Here is a 21,417-nt window from a genome sequence, read left to right as displayed (position 1 = left end):
CCGGCCGAATCTAGCAAGATAGGTCCGTCCAGATTGGTAGGTCCGGCCGGCCAGATACAATGCATTCTGAAACTATTCAGACCCCCCACTATTCAGACCCCCAACTTTTCTCACATTTTGTTACGTTACAGCCTTATTCTGAAATGGATTTTCATCCTCATCAATCTACACAATACCCCATAATGACAAGACACCTGCCCTACGATGTCCGGAAGCCGCTGGTCTTCTGTTTCTACCTGATAATTAATTGCACCCACCTGGTGTCCCAGGTCTAAACCAGTCCCTGATTAGAGTGAAACAATTAAAAAAATGCAATGGCTTCGAGGTCCAGGGTTGAGTTTGAGGGGTCTATGGTGTCTGAGATGATGGAGTTGATGTGTACCATAACCAGCCTTTCAAAGCCCTTCATGATTACAGATGTGTGTAATGCAGGGCGGTAGTCATTGTGGTAGCTAGCCTTAGAGTTATTGGGAACAGAAATGATGTCGGTCAGCTTGAGACGTGGGGATTACAGACTGGGACAAGGAGAGGTTGAAAATGAACGTGAATATCCCTACCAATTGTTCTGCGCATGCTCTGAGAACAAACCCTGGAATACCGTCCGGCCCCGCAAGTGTTGACCTGATTGAAAATCTTACTCACGTTGGCCTTGAAGAGCGAGATCACCCAGTCCTCTGGTTCGGCGGGGGCCCTCATGCATGGCCCCGGTGTTATTTTTGTCGAAGCGTGCATAAAATGCATTGAATCCGTCTGGTAGTGAGGCATAGTTTGGCAAATCATGGCTGGGTCTTCCTTTGTAATCTGTAATAGAACGTAGCCCCTGCCACATGCTGTGGAGCATGTGTAATAGGATTCCACCTGGTTCCTATTGTCCTTTTGCTTGTTTGATGGCTCTCCAGAGGTCGTAGTGGGACTTCTTGTACTTGTTTGTGTCCTCAGCAGTAGCATAGGAGTTGGCTTTGATAGCCCGGTGTGTGGTAGCCCTGTCCTTTATTTTAGCACCAACCTCTGTTAATCCAGGGCTTTTGATTGGGGGAAGCAGTGAACCTTCACTGTGGGGACAATGCCGGCGATGCATTTCCTAATGAAGTCTGTGATGGTGGTTAGCTCGTCGATGCTATTGGCGGAGTCCTGGAACATGTTCCAGTCAGCGTTAGTAAAGCAGTCCTTTAGCAGAGAAACATTTTTCTATAGAGCACGTCACAGGTACTTACTGTTTGAGCTTCTGCTTGTAGACAGGAAGCAGGAGTATAGAGTCATGATCTGATTTGCCAAACGGGGGGACGATGGAGGGCCTTGTATGCTTGCTTGTGGGTAGAGTAATATTGGTCTAGGACTTTATTACCTCTAGTGGTGAAGGAGACATGTTTAGCAAAGTTGAGTTGGAGCTCAGCAGCCATACAATACGGTGCAATCTTGTTTTTTGTATGTAGCCTATACTTTAGGCTATTTACCTTTTAATGCAGTCATCTGTGTTTTAATTTTAAGCATATTTTTATTGTTTGCTTTTTGTAACAATGGCAAAGACATTGGCAATTTTGTATTTGTAGTCAACTTCATTTTGACGTTATCGGCAGTCACAGAGAGACAGATAAACATCTTGAATCTATGTTTTGTGGAGATCTTGTTTATAAAGTGACGCGGTAGGGAAAAAACGCATCTAATGACACACTTAGCGGTTCTAGGAAGGGTCTAAGGCAGGCGGTAAACAAGCGTTTTTAAGTGCAACTTTAATAACAAGAGTTTTGGGAAACAGCTCTGAGAATTAACGATGCTCAGACGAAGATTCTAACGATGAACTTAGCCTTAAGATGCTTTAGGGAAACTGGGCTCTGGTTAGGTTAGGCTGCTGTTCAGGAAGACCTATTCCATCCCAATAAAATGATTCTACTCTCCTTTTTAAAATAAGGACAAAGAAATGCCTCACACAGATATTGTTCTCTAAAGTCCATGATAAGAGAATCATGTCTGCTCTGCCTGTACATTTCTATCTGCACCACTCAGAACATTTCCACCACCTGAGTGAGCCCCTGCTCTCATGTTGCTCTGTCATCATCCACTCATGAGCAGTTCATCACATGCAAATCAATTTGTGTGTTTGTGTCATTAGTGTTCCTGATGAAGAGGGCATGAGGTTGTTATGGTATGTTAGGCTAAGAACAGAGAGGGTTTATGATACAGGCCTTGCTAAAGACTTTCTGGCTGGCATCACGCGTGTGCTCTGCAGCAGAGCGAGATAATTGACCAATTAAAGCAATTAAGCCACACTCATATCTGTTTTTCCCTAGCAAATTATACCTGATGAACAGAACCTCCTTGAAAGCGTTTATTTTATTTGATCCTAACCTGTTAACTCCACTCACTAACCTGTCAGTCTAAGCTCTGCCCCCTGGCCTTTCACCCAACCAATCACATTTTGTCCACCATTGCCCTGGAGCCAAATCTGCCCTCAGAATATTTTTTCACATAATTCATGCTAATGTTGTGTTGTTAAGCTAACGCCCAATTGACTCCCATTCACTCCTTAAAAGAGTGCACTCTTTGACCCAGAATGCCCTGCAGGGCCTATAGAAAATGTCTGCGTTCCTCTGCTCAGACGTTGCATGCATCAACCAATGGTTGCATGCCATGTCATCAACTAGCAAACTGTCCAGATTGCAATAACATATGTGGTAAACTGATATATAAAATTCCAATCCAGATGATTTAGGGATTCAATCCGATCGCGCTTGTAGACAATGCGGCTTAATGCGTAAAATACCTATCCAGGCGTTGTAAGATCTGGCATGCGTCAGCAACATCTAAGCAGGGGAACGCAACCAATGAATGGTAAGCATTCTCATGGCTAATTGGTTTAACATCTCCTCCTTTCCTAAAAAGACTCACAATTGAGGTCAGGTGCATCCTGTTTCCATTGATCATCATTGAGATGTTTCTACAACTTGGAGTCCACCTTTGGTAAATTCAATTGATTGGACATGATTTGGGAAGGCACGCACATGTCTATATAAGGTCCCACCATTGACAGTGCATGCCAAAGAAAAAACCAAGCCATGAAGTCGAAGGAATTGTCTGTAGAGCTCTGAGATAGGATCGTGTCGAGGCACAGATCTGGGGAAGGGTACCAAAAAATGTTTGCAGCATTGAAGGTCCCCAAGAACAGTGACCTCAATCATTCTTAAATGGAAGAAGTTTGGAACCACCAAGACTCTTCCTAGAGCTGGCCAACAGGCTAAACTGAGCAATCAGGGGTGAAGGGCCTTGGTCAGGGCGGTGACCAAGAACCCGATGATCTCTCTGACAGAGCTCCTCTGTGGAGATGGGAGAACCTTCCAGAAGGACAACCATCTCAGCAGCATTCCACCAACCAGGCCTTTATGGAAGCTATTCCTCAGTAAAAAGGCACATGACAGCTCGCTTGGAGTTTGCCAAAAGGCACATAAAGGACTGATGAGAAACAAGATTCTCTGGTCTGATGAAACCAAGATTGAACTCTTTGGCCTGAATGCCAAGTGTCACATCTGGAGGAAACCTGGTACCATCCCTATAGTGAAGCATGGTCTTTCAGCATCATGCTGTGGGCATGTTTTTCAGCAGCAGGGACTGAGAGACTAGTCAGGATCGAGGGAAAGATGAACAGAGCAAAGTACAGAGAGATCCTTGATGAAAACCTGCTTCAGAGAGCTCAGAACCACAGACTGGGGAAAAGGTTAACCTTCCAACAGGACAACGACCCTAAGCACACAGCCAAGACAATGCAGGGGTGGCTTCGTGACAAGTCTCTGAATGTCCTTGAGTGGCCCAGCCAGAGCTCGGGCTTGAACCTGATCGAACATCTCTGGAGAGACCTGAAAATAGCTGTGCAGCGACACTCCCCATCCAACCTGACAGATCTTGAGAGAAACTCCCCAAACACAGGTGTGCCAAGCTTGTAGCATCATACCCAAGAAGTCTCAAGGCTGTAATCGCTGCCAAAGGTGCTTCAACAAAGTACTGAGTAAAGGGTTTGAATACTTATGTAAATTTGTTTTTTGTTTGTTTTTTTATGTGCAAAAATTTCTACAAGTTATTGCTTTGTCATTATGGGGTAGTGTGTGTAGATTGAGAAAAAATACGTTATACATTTTTGAAAAATTCAAGGGGTCTGAATAATTTCCGAATGCACTGTACATGTTGGGAGGAGACAGTGACTGATTAAGCGCAGAACACCAAATACTTATAAAACAGTTCCATATTTATTGCAAAATATTTTCGGACAGAATACAACTGAACAAACACGTCAACGTTGGAGGAATGGACAGTAAGGCCAACATCAGAACTCCAAGTGCTGTACACACAAATAGTAACATTTCTTGCTTAAATAGTATATGTAGTTCTCATAGCAAACCTCTAGTAGTACATTTCCAGACCTCCTGGCTCTCGTAAAGAATTGTTTTTACCTGTGTACAGAGAATACTCACATGACCCAATGTAGGACACCAGATGACAATCATAAATGATCACAAAGACTCTCTCAATTCATTAAAATTATAAAATAAAGTTTTGGCTCCAATTTTTTTTTCTTCTTTAATATCAGTTGTCATTGAGAAGCTGGGAAAGAGGGACTGGGTGACGTCTCATGACACCCTATTCCCCATGTAGTGCACTACTTTTTTAGTACCCTACAGCCTGTTGTCCAAACTCCATAGCATACTCAAAATATGCTCTTGTTCTTTTGCCCAAATAGTACATAGCTATGATAGTTTTGAGAGACAAAATCAACATAGGGAGCCACAATAGTGCTATTCAAATCTTTCAAAACGACTTGAACATTGATAATGGCTAGAGCATTATATAGAGCATTATATCTAGATGAACTAGGCTGTGCAGTCCTGTGCACATCCTTTTAAAGATTTGGCACTGGTGTAGTAGTACTTCTTAGAGTAAACCTTACTTTCCCCCGTTTGTGCCCTCTCTCACATCTTTACAACCTTTCCACAAAAAGGCAGAGTAAGACAGGTCACATTTTTTCTGACATTCAAAATGTACATCTTAATTGGCTTACCGAAAGCTGGGATCTACAAAACCCCTGTTACTGGAAGTTTACAATAGAAAAATCAAATAGATAATTAGAAAAAAAACACATAAGCCCTTTGGAAAACAAAACAAAAAATACAAAGGATGATGTACAATCCAAAATGCTTTGCCAAACAGACTGGGGAGGGTTTCTTCTAAGTAGGCTGAATATGATGCGAGACAGGTAACTACAGATGCACAGTTCCACTTTTTTTTTTGCCATGTCTAATTCAATGTTTACAATACTGTTTGAGAAAAAATATACATTACAAGTCCAAAGGCTACCAAAAGTCCACATTGTGACAAAATATAGAACAAGCATATACATCATTTTTCTGGCTCAGCTTTTATATAAGTTTACACACCTCGATTGACCAATAATCCTTTCTGTTCTGTATTGGAGGAGTTATCTTCCTCTATCCAAAGGACACCAAGGCTTCCAGAAATCAAAAGTAATTCTGTCCGCAAGAGTCCAAAGTTGACCTAAACTCAATGACAAACCTTTCTGCACCACCCAATTGGCTGAGCCCTGTCTGAGGCTGAGTGTGATGATGCTAGCAAGCGGATGGGCAGCTAACGCACATGCTGGGCAGTACAACGCTACACTACACGCTGAGGAGACGGACAGAGGCGCTCAGGTTCAGACAACAGACACGGGCTTCGTTCATGCTTTTTATACAAATCTAAAAAGAACAATAGGTATCTGGGTGATGGTATAAGGAAAATGACTTGCACTGCGACATCTGACAAATAAGTCTTTCCTTTCTTTTAAAGCAACATGCAAACCTCTCTCTACAATGGTGTATTTCAACATTAATTTCATTCCAAAAGCAAGAAAGGTATGTTGGGCTGAAGTGAACTCATCCACACGTCTATTCTGCTATAAAACAGTCCAAGCTGTTGTTTTACTAGATATCTACAAGTCCCTTAGTAAATGCACACCAAATTGTCAGAAGGCTCTAATGTAAAAACGTTTGACAAAAACAAAACATTCCACAACCCTTTTGATACTAGAAGTGTTTCAATGAATCAGGACCCTGAGTAGAGAAGGACATAGGCTTGGGTGAAATTACAGCAGAAATCCTTTTTTTGCTGATCAAACACCAAAAATAATATGACTTTAGCTAAATAGAAACATCTTCAGACATTAATAACTCAGTACTAATTACGGGTACTCTTAAAACCACACATGTAACCAAACCCACAACAAAGTCTTCAGCTTAGAATATGCATGTACTCATGCATATAGTGTGTATTTTCCTCTTACGTATGTACGGCAAGTGGCAGGGGCTATACAGAGGAGCCTTTAGATATACCATCACCCTCTGGAGACTAACACTTATTACAAAGAGCTTCATATGAAGGAGAGCAAACATAATACACAGGATTCAAGACAGGGAGATGGACAGTTCTCTGCAGCCTTGTAAACAGGGGAGGCAAGACAGGCAAACGGGGTGCAATCAAATGGGGAATAACAGACATCCTCTTAGAGCAGCACAGGTGAGGGCCTATTCAGATGGACATCCTCCCTGGTTCGTAGGGACATCCTCCTTGTTCACCAATATGAGTGGAGCTTGCGGCACCACCACCAACTCCTGATGTAACCGGATGTGGTTGCTGGTTACTGGGGGCCACAGAGAAAGCATTGCAGAGCCTTTCAGGGGTAGTGGCTGGATTTTTTTCCATGCAGAAATGGGCAACAAAAAAACCTAAATAAATCTAGTCAGTATGACCATATTCAGCTATGTGACACTGCTGGAAACCCTGGGGTGTATTCATTACGGAAACCGTTTACTGTTTAAGAACAAAATGGAAGCAAACAGAGCAAATGGAACGAAACACGGAGGGCCCTACCTGAATTTTCCCAATAGAAACTCTAGTTTGTGTTTTTCTGTTTGGAGTAAACCGTTTCTGTGGCAAAACGTTTTGCAACAGAATCGGCGTAATGATTACACCCCTGGCGCAACTTCATTTAACAGAACACAACAAAGCACAGCGCAGCGGCTGAGCCAGGATGGACGAGCAAGTGGCTTATCCCAAAGGACTGAGGAGCAGACTGACCGACTAACGGACACCAGCAGAAAACGGGCAACAAGCTGACCACCCCTGAGCCACTTCATGGGGGGTGGGGGGGGGAGAAAGGAGGCGGAGGACGGGGGCCTGGGTCAGACGAAGAGCTGAATGCGCTCGCGGATGGTCTGCCTGCAGATGGGGCATGTCTTGAGGGCAGCGCTGCAGTCGATGCAGGAGGCATGGCCGCACTGAAAGACCAGCTTGATGTGGTTGTCGATGCAGATGGGGCAGGTGATACGCTCCTCCATCTGGCGGTAGCGCGACTGCAGCTGCTCCAGCAGGTTGTGCTGCTCCGAGTCCGGGCTGCAGTCCACCTCTGTCTGGTCTGGAGAGAGAGGAGGGGGATACATGTCATTCACTTCACCATTTAACATCACACTCCACTAAAAGGTACTGTGATCTGTACTAGTATTATCAGGACATCTATTCATGTTGTAGCTTCTATTTATCAATTACTACCAATGCCCCTCACCGACACACATCAGAAAACAAGAAATGGCTTCTAGTCATCTGTGGTATCATTACCTTGTCTTATTTTCTTGGTGATCGTGACCTGGCATTTGATACATTTCTTCATTCGATGAGCACACTCTGGAGAGATTAGGGAGAGGCACAAGGAGTTACTTCAGATCCCAAACATCAAGATCTTGTGGGAACACCAAAGGCCGGTTTCTTAGAGACTGATTAAACCTAGTCCTGGACTAAAACCACTTCCAATGGATACATTTTAGTCCATGACTAGTCTTAATGCTCCAGCTGCCCCACACACATTCTTTCTTGCACAGACACACACACCCCATCTACCTTCACAGGCGACGCTGTGCTGGCAGGGGCAGAAGAGGACGAGCAGCGCCAGCTCGGAGCAGATGAGACACTCGCTGGGCCCCGGCAGGACTGGCATGGCCAGGTTAGTCATGGTATTGGGCGTGGTGTGGACCCGTCGCAGGCTGGTGCTGCTCAGTGACGTGCCACACGTGATGGCCTGCAGCCGCTGCAGCCTGGAGGAGCGGATGGATGAAAGACTGATTGGTACACATAGTGTACGATAGGATTTGTTCTCTTATCTTCTTTGTTTTGGTTAGTTATTTGTTCTCATCTTTTCCACTTATTTTAAAGCCCATTTACAGTGGCAAAGAAAAAGTATGTGAACCCTTTGGAATTACCTGGATTTCTGCATAAATTGTTCATCAAATTTGATCTGATCTTCATCTAAATCACAACAATACACAAACAGTGTGCTTAAACTAATAACACAAATAATTGTATTTTTTTTGTCTATATTTAATACATAATTTAAACATTCACAGTGTAGGTTGTAAAAAGTATGTGAACCCCTAGGCTAATGACTAGGGTTAAAAAAGTATCTCTAAAAGCCTTGGAGTCCATCAGTCCACGGTAAGACAAATTGTCTATAAATGGAGAAAGTTCAGCACTGCTGCTACTCTCCCTAGAAGTGGCCGTCCTGCAAAGACGACTGCAAGAGCACAGCGCAGAATGCTAAGAAGAATCCTAGGTTAAGGTTAAGAAGAATCCTAGAGTGTCAGCTAAATACTTACAGAAATCTCTGGAATATGTTAACATCTCTGTTGACAAGTCTACGATACGTAAAACACTAAACAAGAATGGTGTTCATGGGAGGACACCACGGAAGAAGCCACTGCTGTCCAAAAAAACACATTGCTGCACATCTGAAGTTTGTGAAAGTGCACCTGGATATTCCACAGTGCTACTGGCAAAATATTCTGTGGACAGATTAAAATAAATTGAGTTGTTTGGAAGGAACACACAACACTGTGTGGAGAAAAAAATGGCACAGCACACCAACATCAAAACCTCATCCCAACTGGAAAGTATGGTGGAGGGAGCATCATGGTTTGGGGCTGCTTTGCTGCCTCAGGGCTTGGACAGCTTGCTATGATCGACGGAAAAATGAATTCAAAAATTTATCAAGACATTTTGCAGGAGAAAGTTAGGCTATCTGTCCACCAATTGAAGCTCAACAGAAGTTGGGTGATGTAACAGGACAACGACCCAAAATACAGAAGTAAATCAACAACACAATGGCTTCAACAGAACAAAATACGCCTTCTGAAGTGGCCCAGTCAGAGTCCTGACCTCAACCCGATTGAGATGCTGTGGCATGACCTCAAGAGAGCAGTTTACACCAGACATCCCAAGAATATTGCTGAACTGAAACAGTTTTGTAAAAAGGAATGGTCCAAAATTCCTCCTGACTGTTATGCAGGTCTGATCCGCAACTACAGAAAACGTTTGGTTGAGGTTATTGCTGCCAAAGGAGGGTCAACCAAATACAAGGGTTCACATACTTTTCCCACACTGCACTGTGAATGTTTGCACGGTGTGTTCAATAAAGACATGAAAACGTATAATTGTTTGTGTGTTTAGTTTAAGCAGACCGTGTTTTTCTATTTTTGTGATCTAAATTTTATGACCAATTTATGCAGAAATCCAGGTATTTCTAAAGGGTTCACATACTTTTCCTTGCCACTGTATGTCTGATTGGGGCCGTAATCTCCATGCTGACCCTTCATAGCAATGAGTGTAAAAAGTGCTGTTATAATAGTAGAACCATTAAGGACCATACAGCCAGCCAGCCAGTCAGTAGTTGTACATACCGCTGCTTCTCAGAGAAGCTCTTGATGAGCTGCAGCACGGCTGTGTCAGCTACCAGGTCCAGCGGGCTCTTGCCCTTGTGGTTAGCGTAGTTGATGTTGGCGCCCTCCTGTGCCAGGAAACAGGCAATGGCTGCGCCCACGCTCAGCTCCGTGTTACCCATCAGCCCCGAGCTGCTCAGCTACACAGGAAGGAGGGGGGAGGAGAGTTGAGTTCTGGCGAGCCTTTATTCTTGTAAATTAAAGGAATCACATGAGAGTCAAAGCTGCACACACAGGATATGAGAGAGAGAGAGTCAGACAGAAAGTACAGTGTACAACAAATCACAACAAGATTACTGGGGACGTCAGACGACACTAAAAACTAGTAATTGCTAATTCGTATCAATTAAGCAATAATCTTCTAGTAATCAGCGGCACGTCAGATGCAAGCTGCCCACCTGTTTACTACCTGTAGCCTAGTGGTTAGAGTGTTGGACTAGTAACCGAAAGGTTGCAAGATCGAATCCCCGAGTTGACAAGGTAAGAATCTGTCGTTCTGCCCCTGAACAAGGCAGATAACCCACTGTTCCTAGGCCGTCATTGAAAATAAGAATTTGTTCTTAACTGACTTGCCTAGTTAAATAAAAAGGTTTTTAAAAATTCTTCTTCTTTTTTTTTCTTTTTTTAAATGCAAAGGGGATGTCTGGTCCTCATACAGACTATAGTACAGCAAGGGAGTGATGTCACTAAACCCAATGCACCCCAGCTGGAGAAAGACAAGCCCAAATCCAATCAAATCCAGAACTCCCCTCCTTTGCTGACAATGTGAATACAGGGTACTTAGACTAGCCACCTTATGTACAGTGTGTGTTTCCCCTATCCAAAATGGCTTGGCGGATGGCCAGCATTGTTTGAGCACTGCAGTGTTTGGGGTCGTGCCGATACCCTTTGGCGGTGCCAGTGGCAGCAGCTGCTAGAACACAATGCTGATGATTTGCATTAACCGACCTAGCTAATAGAAGGAACACATTTTTTAAAACAGACCTGTGTATGACAATTGAGAGGTGAGGAGTGATTGTGCCTATTTGAAGTTAGGGAAGATGATTAGATAGCCTAATAGTGTAAGGAGAATTAATTTCTCTCTCAGTGATTTGATGTCTTATTCAAAACTAGGTCTCTCCCTTATTTTGGTCTCCCCTTCTCTTCCGGTCACATCTCTTTTTGCATAATTTCTCCTGCACCACCCAAGAATCAAGAAAAATCACACCCTTCCTCACAGTCTTACCTGGCAGTACAGCGAGGATGATGACGAGCCCGGGCCCCGCTCTCCTCTCTCCTGCGTGGTGGTCGTGGTGCTGGTGGTGGCGGGGGTGAGCGTGGCGTTGGCCAGCTGCGGGCGGCTGAGGGCGACGTGCATGGCCGTGTCCCCATCCTCATCCTCCACATTGACGTCCGCGCCCTCGACCACTAGCAGCTGCACCAGGTCCCCGTGGCCCTGCGTCACCGCCAGTTGCAGCGGCGTCTGGTTGCGGTTGTTGCGGATGTTGACGTCACAGCGGCCCTGTGAGAGGGTGGGTGAGGGGTGAGAGAAAGTTAGTTGGGATGTTCCTTTTAAGCTTCAAAAGGTCAAAGTGCATTGAATATAACCTTGTTGGCCATCTTTGGGTGTTGCTATCATTTTTCCTTTTTTGGAAGACTCAGAAGGTACCAATGTTACATTGCATGCATTTGCTTTTTACGCAGCTGTCCTGTGACTGCTTGGTATCTGTAACTATTTTACTGTGCTGTTGTGTCCATATTGTGTTGTACCTCACTGATTGACCTGCTTTTAAACAAATGTGGGCACTGAAACTGATTTCTATCCACTGTTGTTTCAAAAAGGTATTTTATTTTGTTTTGTTCTAGTACTTGTAATGCTATACTTTGGCATTTCTGTCTCAGTTCCGAAGAATGCTGTTATGGCAGCATTAAGGAACGTTTCTTGGAAACTTCAATTTAAGCCAACAAGTCCTTGAAGGTGTTACATGGAAACAACCCTTCTAGCTGCTCCACAACCAACTATGTCATAACTGTTAACAGCCACCAGGGGGAGGTCTCCTGCATAATGCTGAGGAGCGGAGAGCGAAGGGGTTATGCATAGAGTTGAAGTTGGAAGTTTAAAAATTCCCTGTCTTAGGTCAGTTAGGATCACCACTTTATTTTAAGAATGTGAAATGTCAGAATAATAGTAGAGAATTATTATTTCAGCTTTTATTTCTTTCATCACATTCCCAGTGGGTCAGAAGTTTACATACACTCAATTAGTATCTGGTAGCATTGCCTTTAAATTGTTTAACTTGGGGTCAAATGTTTCAGATAGCCTTCCACAAGCTTCCCACAATAAGTTGGGTGAATTTTGGCCCATTCCTCCTAACAGAGCTGGTGTAAGTAACTGAGTAAGGTTTGTAGGCCTCCTTGCTCACACATGCTTTTTCAGTTCTGCCCACAACTTTTCCATAGGATTGAGGTCAGGGCTTTGTGTTGGCCACTCCAATACCTTGACTTTCTTGTCCTTAAGCCATTTTGCCACAAGTTTTCGAAGTATGCTTGGATTCATTGTCCATTTGGAAGACAAATTTACGACCGAGCTTTAACTTCCTGACTGATGTCTTGAGATGTTGCTTCAATATATCCACATAATTTTCCTCCCTCATGATGCCATCAATTTTGTGAAGTGCACCAGTCCCTCCTGCAGCAAAGCACCCCCACAACATGATGCTGCCACCCCCGTGCTTCACGGTTGGGATTGTGTTCTTCGGCTTGCAAGCCTCCCCCTTTCATATGCAAACATAACGCTGGTCATTATGGCCAAACAGTTCTATTTTTGTTTCATCAAACCAAAAAGTACAATCTTTGTCTCCATGTGCAGATTCAAACCATAGTCTGGCTTTTTTATGACGGTTTTGGAGCAGTAGCTTCTTCCTTGCTGAGCGGCCATTCATGTTATGTCGATATAGGACTTGTTTTACTGTGGATATAGATACTTTTGTACCTGTTTCCTCCAGCATCTTCACAAGGTCCTTTGCTGTTGTTCTGGGATTAACTTGCACTTTTCGCACCAAAGTACGTTCATCTCTAGGAGACAGAATGCGTCTCCTTCCTGAGCAGTATGACATCTGCGTGGTCCCATGGTGTTTATACTTGCGTACTATTGTTTGTACAGATGAACGTGGTACCTTCAGGCGTTTGGAAATTGCTCTCAAGGATGAACCAGACTTGTGGAGGTCTACAATTTTTTTTCTGAGTACTTGGCTGATTTCTTTTGATTTTCACATGTCAAGCAAAGAGGCACTGAGTTTGAAGGTAGGACTTGAAATAAATCCACAGGTACACCGCCAATTGGCTCAAATTATGTCAATTAGCCTATCAGAAGCTTATAAAGCCATGACATAATTTTCTAGAATTTTCCAAGCTGTTTAAAGGCACAGTCAACTTAGTATATGTAAACTTCTGACCCACTGGAATTGTGATACAGTGAATTATAAGTGAAATAATCTCTGTAAACAATTGTTGGAAAAATGACTTGTGTCATGCACAAAGAAGATGCCCTAACTGACTTGCCAAAACTACAGTTTGGTAACAAGAAATTTGTGGAGTGGTTGAAAAACGAGTTTTAATGACTCCAACCTAAGTGTATGTAAACGTCCGACTTCAACTGTATATAGCTAGATAGACACACACACACACACACACACACACACACACACACACACACACACACACACACACACACACACACACACACACACACACACACACACACACACACACATCAAAAAAATAAACGTCCTCTCACTGTCAACTGCGTTTATTTTCAGCAAACTTAACATGTGTAAATACTTGTATGAACATAAGATTCAACAACTGAGCCATAAACTGAACATGTTCCACAGACATGTGACGAACTGAAATGGAATAATGTGTCCCTGAACAAAGGGGGGGGGGGGGGGGGGGGGGGGGGGGGTCAAAATCAAAAGTATCAGTCAGTATCTGTTGTGGCCACCAGCTGCATTAAGGACTGCAGTGCATCTCCTCCTCGTGGACTGCACCAGATTTGCCAGTTTTAGCTATGAGATGTTACCCCACTCTTCCACCTAGGCACCTGCAAGTTCCCAGACATTTCTGGGGGGAATGGCCCTAGCCCTCACCCTCTGATCCAACAGGTCCCAGACGTGCTCAATGGGATTGAAATCCGGGCTCTTCGCTGGCCAATGTGAAACACTGACGTTCCTGTCTTGGAGGAAATCACGCATAGAACGAGCAGTATGGCTGGTGGCATTGTCATGCTGTTGGGTCATGTCAGGATGAGCCTAAAGGAAGGGTACCACATGAGGGAGGAGGATGTCTTCCCTGTAATGCACAGCGTTGAGATTGCCTGCAATGACAACAAGCTCAGTCCGATGATGCTGTGACACACCGCCCTAGACCATGACGGACCCTCCACCTCCAAATCGATCCCGCTCCCGAGGTCAGGCCTCGGTGTAACGCTCATTCCTTCGACGATAAACACAAATCCGACCATCACCCCTGGTGAGACAAAACCACAACTCTGCAGTGAAGAGCACTTTTTGCCAGTCATGTCTGGTCCAGCAACGGTGGGTTTGTGCCCATAGGCGACATTGTTGCCGGTGATGTCTGGTGAGGACCTGCCTTACAACAGGCCTACAAGCCCTCAGTCCAGCCTCTCTCAGCCTATTGCGGACAATCTGAGCACTGATGGAGGGATTGTGCGTTACTGGTGTAAATCGGGCAGTTGTTGCCATCCTGTACATGTCCCGCAAGTGCGATGTTCGGATGTACCGATCCTGTGCAGGTGTTGTTACATGTGGTCTGCCCCTGCGAGGACGATCAGCTGTCCGTCCTGTCTCCCTGTAACACTGTCATAGGTGTCTCACAGTACGGGCAATGCAATTTATTGCCCTGGCCACATCTGCAGTCCTCATGCCTCCTTGCAGCATGCCTAAGGCACGTTCACGCAGATGAGCAGGGACCCTGGGCATCTTTCTTTTGGTGTTTTTCAGAGTCAGTAGAAAGGCCTCTTTTGTGTCCTAAGTTTTCATAACTGTGACCTTAATTGCCTACCGTCTGTAAGCGGTTAGTGTCTTAACGACCGTTCCACAGGTGCATGTTCATTAATTGTTTATGGGTCATTGAACAAGCATGGGAAACAGTGTTTAAACCCTTTACAATGAAGATCTGTGAAGTTATTTGGATTTTTACGAATTATCTTTGAAAGACAGGGTCCTGAAAAAGGGGCGTTTATTTTTTTGCTGAGTGTTAATAGAGGGTGAGAGAAACAGCTTTTTTCCCACACCGTTCCTTACCTCTTTTACAAGGATCTCGGCCACGTCTCGGTGGTTATTGAGGGAGGCCAGGTGCAGAGCTGAGAAGCCGTCCTCCTTCTTGACATCCACCAGCTGACGCGCCCGAGCCAAGATCTTCTCCGTGGCCCTGTGGAAACAAATGGCCTCGGGTTCAGATTGAGCATATAGTGCACTACTCATATGGACATGTTTTGTGCCTTGGGGACAGCTTTATGGATTATAAATCACTGTTAACACACAACCATGGAAACCCTGGAATCAGAGAGAAGGTTTATATGACAAATGTATCTGCATCACAATCGGTAGCTTAACGGGCATTTGGATGATGGCACAAAGACGGCTGTTTCACGAGCTAAAACTAACCCACCATTAGAAGGAAAGGAAACAACAGAGCCAGTGAGCCCGAACATGGGGCAGGGATTTCCATTAGGCAGTGCTAAGCGTTTTACTGAGAGCAGTGGCTCTAAACAGCATTGACCTCCAGCTCTCGGCTGAACTTGCATAATGGATTGGGGTTGCTCTTTCCTAACACCCCCCCCCCCCCCCCCCCCCCCCCGTCATACACCATCTTGTCTCTCTCTCATCAGTCACTTAGCTACTCCACCATTCCCATACTCAGTTAAATCTTCCTCAAGCACTCATCATAATTCACTCTAATCCATGCCACATATTGGCCAACAAAATTGTTTTCTATAACCACAGACTTTGGCCAATCTCCATAGTGTGGTGGAGAGACATTGAACTCGGGCTTTGAGAACGAATAGGACAGACGGATTGATTAATCCTGCTCTGTTATTCATTCGCTGGGTTTTGATATTGCAGTCCGTCGGGGGTCGGCTGGCTGTAAAGCAGGGCTGTCCGTGTAAATCCTCTGTGCCGGCTGCTTTATGGCGTGTGAAATTAGCCCTACACAGTATCGTACAGTTCGCAGGCCACGGCAGACAGGGTTCACACAGACATGTAAGCAGACAGACACAAAAACAGACACGAACCAGACTCTTTCCCATTAGTCAGAGTTGTTTTCCCCTTGTAATCTACATTTTTATAATCTGCTGGTTCTAATGTCATTTTAAAGTGGGTTTGCCTATTTGCATCTCCAAGTTACTGTTAAATAATTTGAAAGCTAAATGAGGCATTTATAAAATTATATTCTTCAAGAATAAATAGTTATACTGTATATCCTTAATTGACTGGGTAGCTGTTAAGTACAAGTAGTTACAGTAGTGTACAGTAAAAGCATGGTCAAAGAAAGCATAGTCTATTTCGGCTGTGGAGTCAAATAAGTGGGGTTTAATCCAGCATTATTTATGATAGTAACAAAGTAAGAGTTCAGTCCTTATTAACATATTGCTCATCCGTTTCAGTACTGTACACGAGCAGCAGAGGGGGCTGGGGGGGAAACAACCAGCGGATTGGCATATTTACATATGGTCATTCTTCACCTCAGGGCAGCCAGCCTTGCTAGGAGCAGCTCACCACTCACTGTGGCTCTTAGAGCAAACTACAGGTAAATTCCAAAATAAAGGAAACACCAACATAATGTGTCTTAATAGGACGTTGGGACACCACAAGCCAGAACAGCTTCAGTGTACCTTGGAATAGATTCTACAAGTGTTTGGAACTCTATTGGAGGGATGCAACACCATTCTTCCACGAGAAATTCCATCATTTGGTGTTTTGTTGATGGTGGTGGACAATGCTGTCCAAGGTGCCGCTTCAGAATCTCCCATACGTGTCCAATTGGGTTGAGATCTGGTGACAGATGGCCATGACATATGGTTTACATCTTTTTCATGCTCATATGACCACTCGTTCCCTATGGATGTGGGCATTGTCATCCTATGGGGGTATGGTAGCCAAAAGAATAGCCTGCCCAGCATTTTTATACATGACCCTAAGCATGATGGGATGTTAATTTATTGATTAACTCAGTAACCACACCTGTGTGGAAGCACCTAATTGCAATATACTTTGTATCCCTCATTTACTCAAGTGTCCATTATTTTGGCAGTTACCTGTACATACTTTACTACTGGTGGGGGGACAGAGGTAATTTGTACCTGCGTGCGACTCACTTGGGGAGGAGGGGAAGTGGGGTGGAGGGTGAATAGGGAGGTTGTCACAGCTGCCTCCCTCTTTCCTCCATCAAGACTGCATCTCTCAGACCCCCTTTGCCCCTCCCCACTTCACAAGCTCATAATCCCGCCCCCTTACCCTGCAGCCCTGGGAAAGTGTCTCTGATTGGATTTTAGCCCAGTCACTCTGTCGTCTCCCCTCAGTTTAGATCTCTGCATAATTTCCATAACCCCTGCATGTTCATGAATATTCACATATCTCCTGATCTACGAGGCATTACTGTCGTAACATGAGCTCATACATCATGACACCAACGCAATGGTAATGACTTCGCTAGAGAGAAAATATATATTTTTAGTTTCTGAATGAATGTCTCAATTGTGGACTCATTGGGGAATATAAACATTGCTTTTCAATGAAATCGATTTGGGGAGGTGGAAAGATAAATGCATTTTTCAGTGTATTTATGTGCTGAGTAGTTATGTGAAGTAGTTGGAGGGACAGAATGAGTCAGACGTTTAATGTTGATGTGGTTGGACTGTGTGTGAGGGTTAAGGCCTAGCTGGGGTGTGTACGGACAGACGGGCTTGCCTTTGGCTGGGAGCTCGGGAGGAGCACAGAGAGCCCAGGTCAACAGAGAAAGAGAGAGAGACAGATGAAGATTGGAGGGAGGGAAATAGGGAGAGAGAGTGAGGGAAAAAGAGAGAATTAGAAGAGAGGGAAACAGAAGAAGATAGTTGTGAGGAAGAGAAAAGAGAGGAGGCTCTCTCTCATGGGCTGCCTGCCTCTCCCTTTGCCTTCCCAGGATCATTTTAGAACTATGACCCTCTTTTCCCATTTCCTCAGATAAACTAAATAAATACCTTCACTAAAATAAACAAACACACATTTATATCGGCAAAACCACCGGAGAGGAGCGGCAGAAGAATGGAAGAACTCAAAACCCCTTTAGGGATGCTACTTTGTAAACAAATAAATGCAAAACAACTAAACAATGAAAGAAACAGACACATGGGCATTTTTCAGCATGCATGCATACAGTATCTTAGATCCCACTCTAATATATGTATGTATACATGAGTAAAAAGAGCTCCTCCAGTATACTGTAATTCGCAATGTTCTTTTCATTTGCAGCAGCAGCTGATGTCAGGCCAAATGAATGTTCGAGAGAGAATGCTGAACTCAAGCACTGCACATGACACATTCCAGAACAGATTGGCCATTTCTTTTATGATTCTGTGTTGGAGCCTTCCTGAATGACTGTTTTCCCTTTTCCCCTTTTCCCTTTTCTTTGTGCCGAGTCAACATTCTCCCCATAAAAGGAGATGCTTTTCACTGAGGGGTGGGGTGGGGGGGGGGGGGGGGGGGGGGGGTCCCTAAGACCTTCACAAACTTCTACAGACGCACCATTGAGAGCATCTTGTCGGGCTATATCACCGCCTGGTACGCCAATTGCACCTTCTGCAACCGCAGGGCTCTCCAGAGGGTGGTCCAGTCAGTTCAACGCATCACCGGGAGCACACTGCCTGCCTTCCAGGACATCTACAGCATCCGGTGTGTGTCACAGGAAGGCCAAGAAAACAATCAAGGACCTTAGCCACCTGAGCCTCGGCCTGTTCACCCCGTTACTATCTAGAAGGCGAAGACAGTACAGGTGCATCAAAGCTGGTACCGAGAGACTGAGAAACTACTTCTATCGCCAGGCCATCAGACTGTTAAACAGTCACCACTAGCACACTGTCAGATATAATTATGATGAGGCATATATCTCGGAGATCTACGGACAGTTCCGTGGACTTCATGGTATAGTTTCTGCTCTGACATGCACTGTCAACTGTGGGACCTTATATAGACAGGTGTTTCTCTTTCTAAATCATGTCCAAACAATTGAATTGGCCACAGGTTCAATTTCAGCTCAATTTGGAGAATCATAGCAAAGGGGTGTAAATACTTATTCAATAAATTTGCTAACATTCCTAAAAACATGTTTTCACTTTGTCATTATGGGGTATTTCACATCTCAAAATAGGGCTACTTATTGTTAGATCCCTCACTTCCAAGGCAGTTATAGTCAATGAACTAATCACTGATCATAATCTTGATGTGACTGGCCAGACTGAAACATGGCTTAAGCCTGATGAATTTACTGTGTTAAATGAGGCCTCACCTCCTGGTTACACTAGTGACCATATCCCCCTCGCATCCCGCAAAGGCGGGGGTGTTGCTAACATTTATGATAGCAAATTTCAATTTACAAAAAAAACCCCGACGTTTTCGTCTTTTGAGCTTCTGGTCATGAAATCTATGCAGCCTACTCAATCACTTTTTATAGCTACTGTTTACAGGCCTCCTGGGCCATATACAGCTTTCCTCACCGAGTTCCCTGAATTCCTATCAAACCTTGTAGTCATGGCAGATAATATTCACATTTTTGGTGACTAATATTCACATGGAAAAGTCCACAGACCCACCTCAAAAGGCTTTTGGAACTGCCACAGTCATACTCTGGACCTAGTTTTGTCCCGTGGAATAAATGCTGTGGATCTTAATGTTTTTCCTCATAATCCTGGACTATCGGACCACCATTTTATTACGTTTCCAATCGCAACAAATAATCTGCTCAGACCCCAACCAAGGATAATCAAAAGTCGTGCTATAAATTCTCGGACAACCCAAAGATTCCTAGAAGCCCTTTCAGACTCCCTCCGCCTACCAAAGGACGTCAGAGTACAAAAATCAGTTTACCACCTAACTGAGGAACTCAATTTAACCTTGCGCAATAACCTAGATGCAGTTGCACCCCTAAAAACAAAAAACATTTGTCATAAGAAACTAGCTCCCTGGTATACAGAAAATACCCAAGCTCTGAAGCAAGCTTCCAGAAAATTGGAACGGAAATGGCGCTACACCAAACTGGAAGTCTTCCGACTAGCTTGGAAAGACGGTACCGTGCAGTATCGAAGAGCCCTCACTGCTGCTCGATCATCCTATTTTTCCAACTTAATTGAGGACAATAAGAACAATCCAAATGTATTTTTGATAATGTCGCAAAGCTAACTAAAAAGCAGAATTTCCCAAGAGGATGGCTTTCACTTCAGCAGTGATAAATTCATGAACTTCTTTGAGGAAAAGATCATGATCATTAGAAGCAAATTAATCCATGCTTTTGTCACTTCTAGGATAGATTACTGCAATGCTCTACTTTCCGGCTACCCGGATAAAGCACTAAATAAACTTCAGTGCTAAACACGGCTGCTAGAATCTTGACTAGAACCAGAAAATGTGATCATATTACTCCAGGGCTAGCCTCTCTACACTGGCTTCCCGTTAAGGCAAGGGCTGATTTCAAGGTTTTACTGCTAACCTACAAAGCATTACATGGGCTTGCTCCTCCCCCATCTTTCCGATTTGGTCCTGCCGTACATACCTACACGTACCCGACGGTCGCAAGACGCAGGCCTCCTTACTGTCCCTTGAATTTCTAAGCAAACCCGCTTGAAGCAGGGCTTTCTCCTGTAGAGCTCCATTTTTATGGAATGGTCTGCCTACCCATGTGAGAGACGCAGACTCGGTCTCAACCTTTAAGTCTTTATTGAATACCATTCTCTTCAGTAGGTCCTATGATTAAGTGTAGTCTGGCCCAGGAGTGTGAAGGTGAACGGAAAGACACTGGAGCAACGAACCGCCCTTGCCGTCTCTGCCTGGCTGGTTCCCCTCTCTCCACTGGGATTCTCTGCCTCTAACCATATTACAGGGGCTGAGTCACTGGCTTACTGGTGCTCTTCCATGCCGTCCCTAGGAGGGGTGCGTCACTTGAGTGGGTTGAGTCACTGACATGATCGACCTGTCTGGGTTGGCACCCCCCCTGGGTTGTGCCGTGGCGGAGATCTTTGTGAGCTATACTCGGCCTTGTCTCAGGATGGTAAGTTGGTGGTTGAAGGTTTGGCAAAGTGTGGTGGCTGAGGTTTGGCAAAGTGGGTGGGGTTATATCCTGCCTGTTTGGCCCTGTCCGGGGGTATCGTCGGACGGGCCACAGTGTCTCCCGACCCTTCCTGTCTCAGACTCCAGTATTTATGCTGCAGTAGTTTATGTCTCGGGGGGCTAGGGTCAGTCTGCTATATCTGGAGTATTTCTCCTGTCTTATCCGGTGTCCTGTGTCAATTTAAGTATGCTCTCTCTAATTCTCTCTCTCTCTCTCTCAGAGGACCTGAACCCTAGGACCATGCTTCAGGACT

At 44.6% G+C, this 21,417-nt stretch overlaps 1 protein-coding gene across 4 annotated transcripts in view; it reads right to left on the bottom strand.

The window, feature by feature from the left end:
• Positions 1–4,213: 4,213 nt before the first annotated feature.
• Positions 4,214–21,417, bottom strand: part of LOC129830174 (E3 ubiquitin-protein ligase MIB2-like) — a 100,941-nt gene continuing 83,737 nt past the window's right edge. For all 4 annotated transcript variants that reach the window (XM_055892507.1, XM_055892509.1, XM_055892508.1 and 1 more), the window contains 6 exons: positions 15,107–15,233; positions 11,029–11,304; positions 9,765–9,943; positions 7,933–8,126; positions 7,654–7,719; positions 4,214–7,453 (listed from right to left, as the gene is read on the bottom strand). In XM_055892507.1, coding sequence (XP_055748482.1) covers positions 7,221–7,453; positions 7,654–7,719; positions 7,933–8,126; positions 9,765–9,943; positions 11,029–11,304; positions 15,107–15,233 — 1,075 coding nt within the window. In that variant the 3' untranslated portion in view covers positions 4,214–7,220. The remainder of the gene's footprint in view (positions 7,454–7,653; positions 7,720–7,932; positions 8,127–9,764; positions 9,944–11,028; positions 11,305–15,106; positions 15,234–21,417) is intronic.

Source organism: Salvelinus fontinalis, chromosome 31 (assembly GCF_029448725.1).
Source record: "Salvelinus fontinalis isolate EN_2023a chromosome 31, ASM2944872v1, whole genome shotgun sequence".
NCBI lineage: Eukaryota > Metazoa > Chordata > Actinopteri > Salmoniformes > Salmonidae > Salvelinus > Salvelinus fontinalis.
This window is presented reverse-complemented; position numbering and strand designations above follow the sequence as displayed.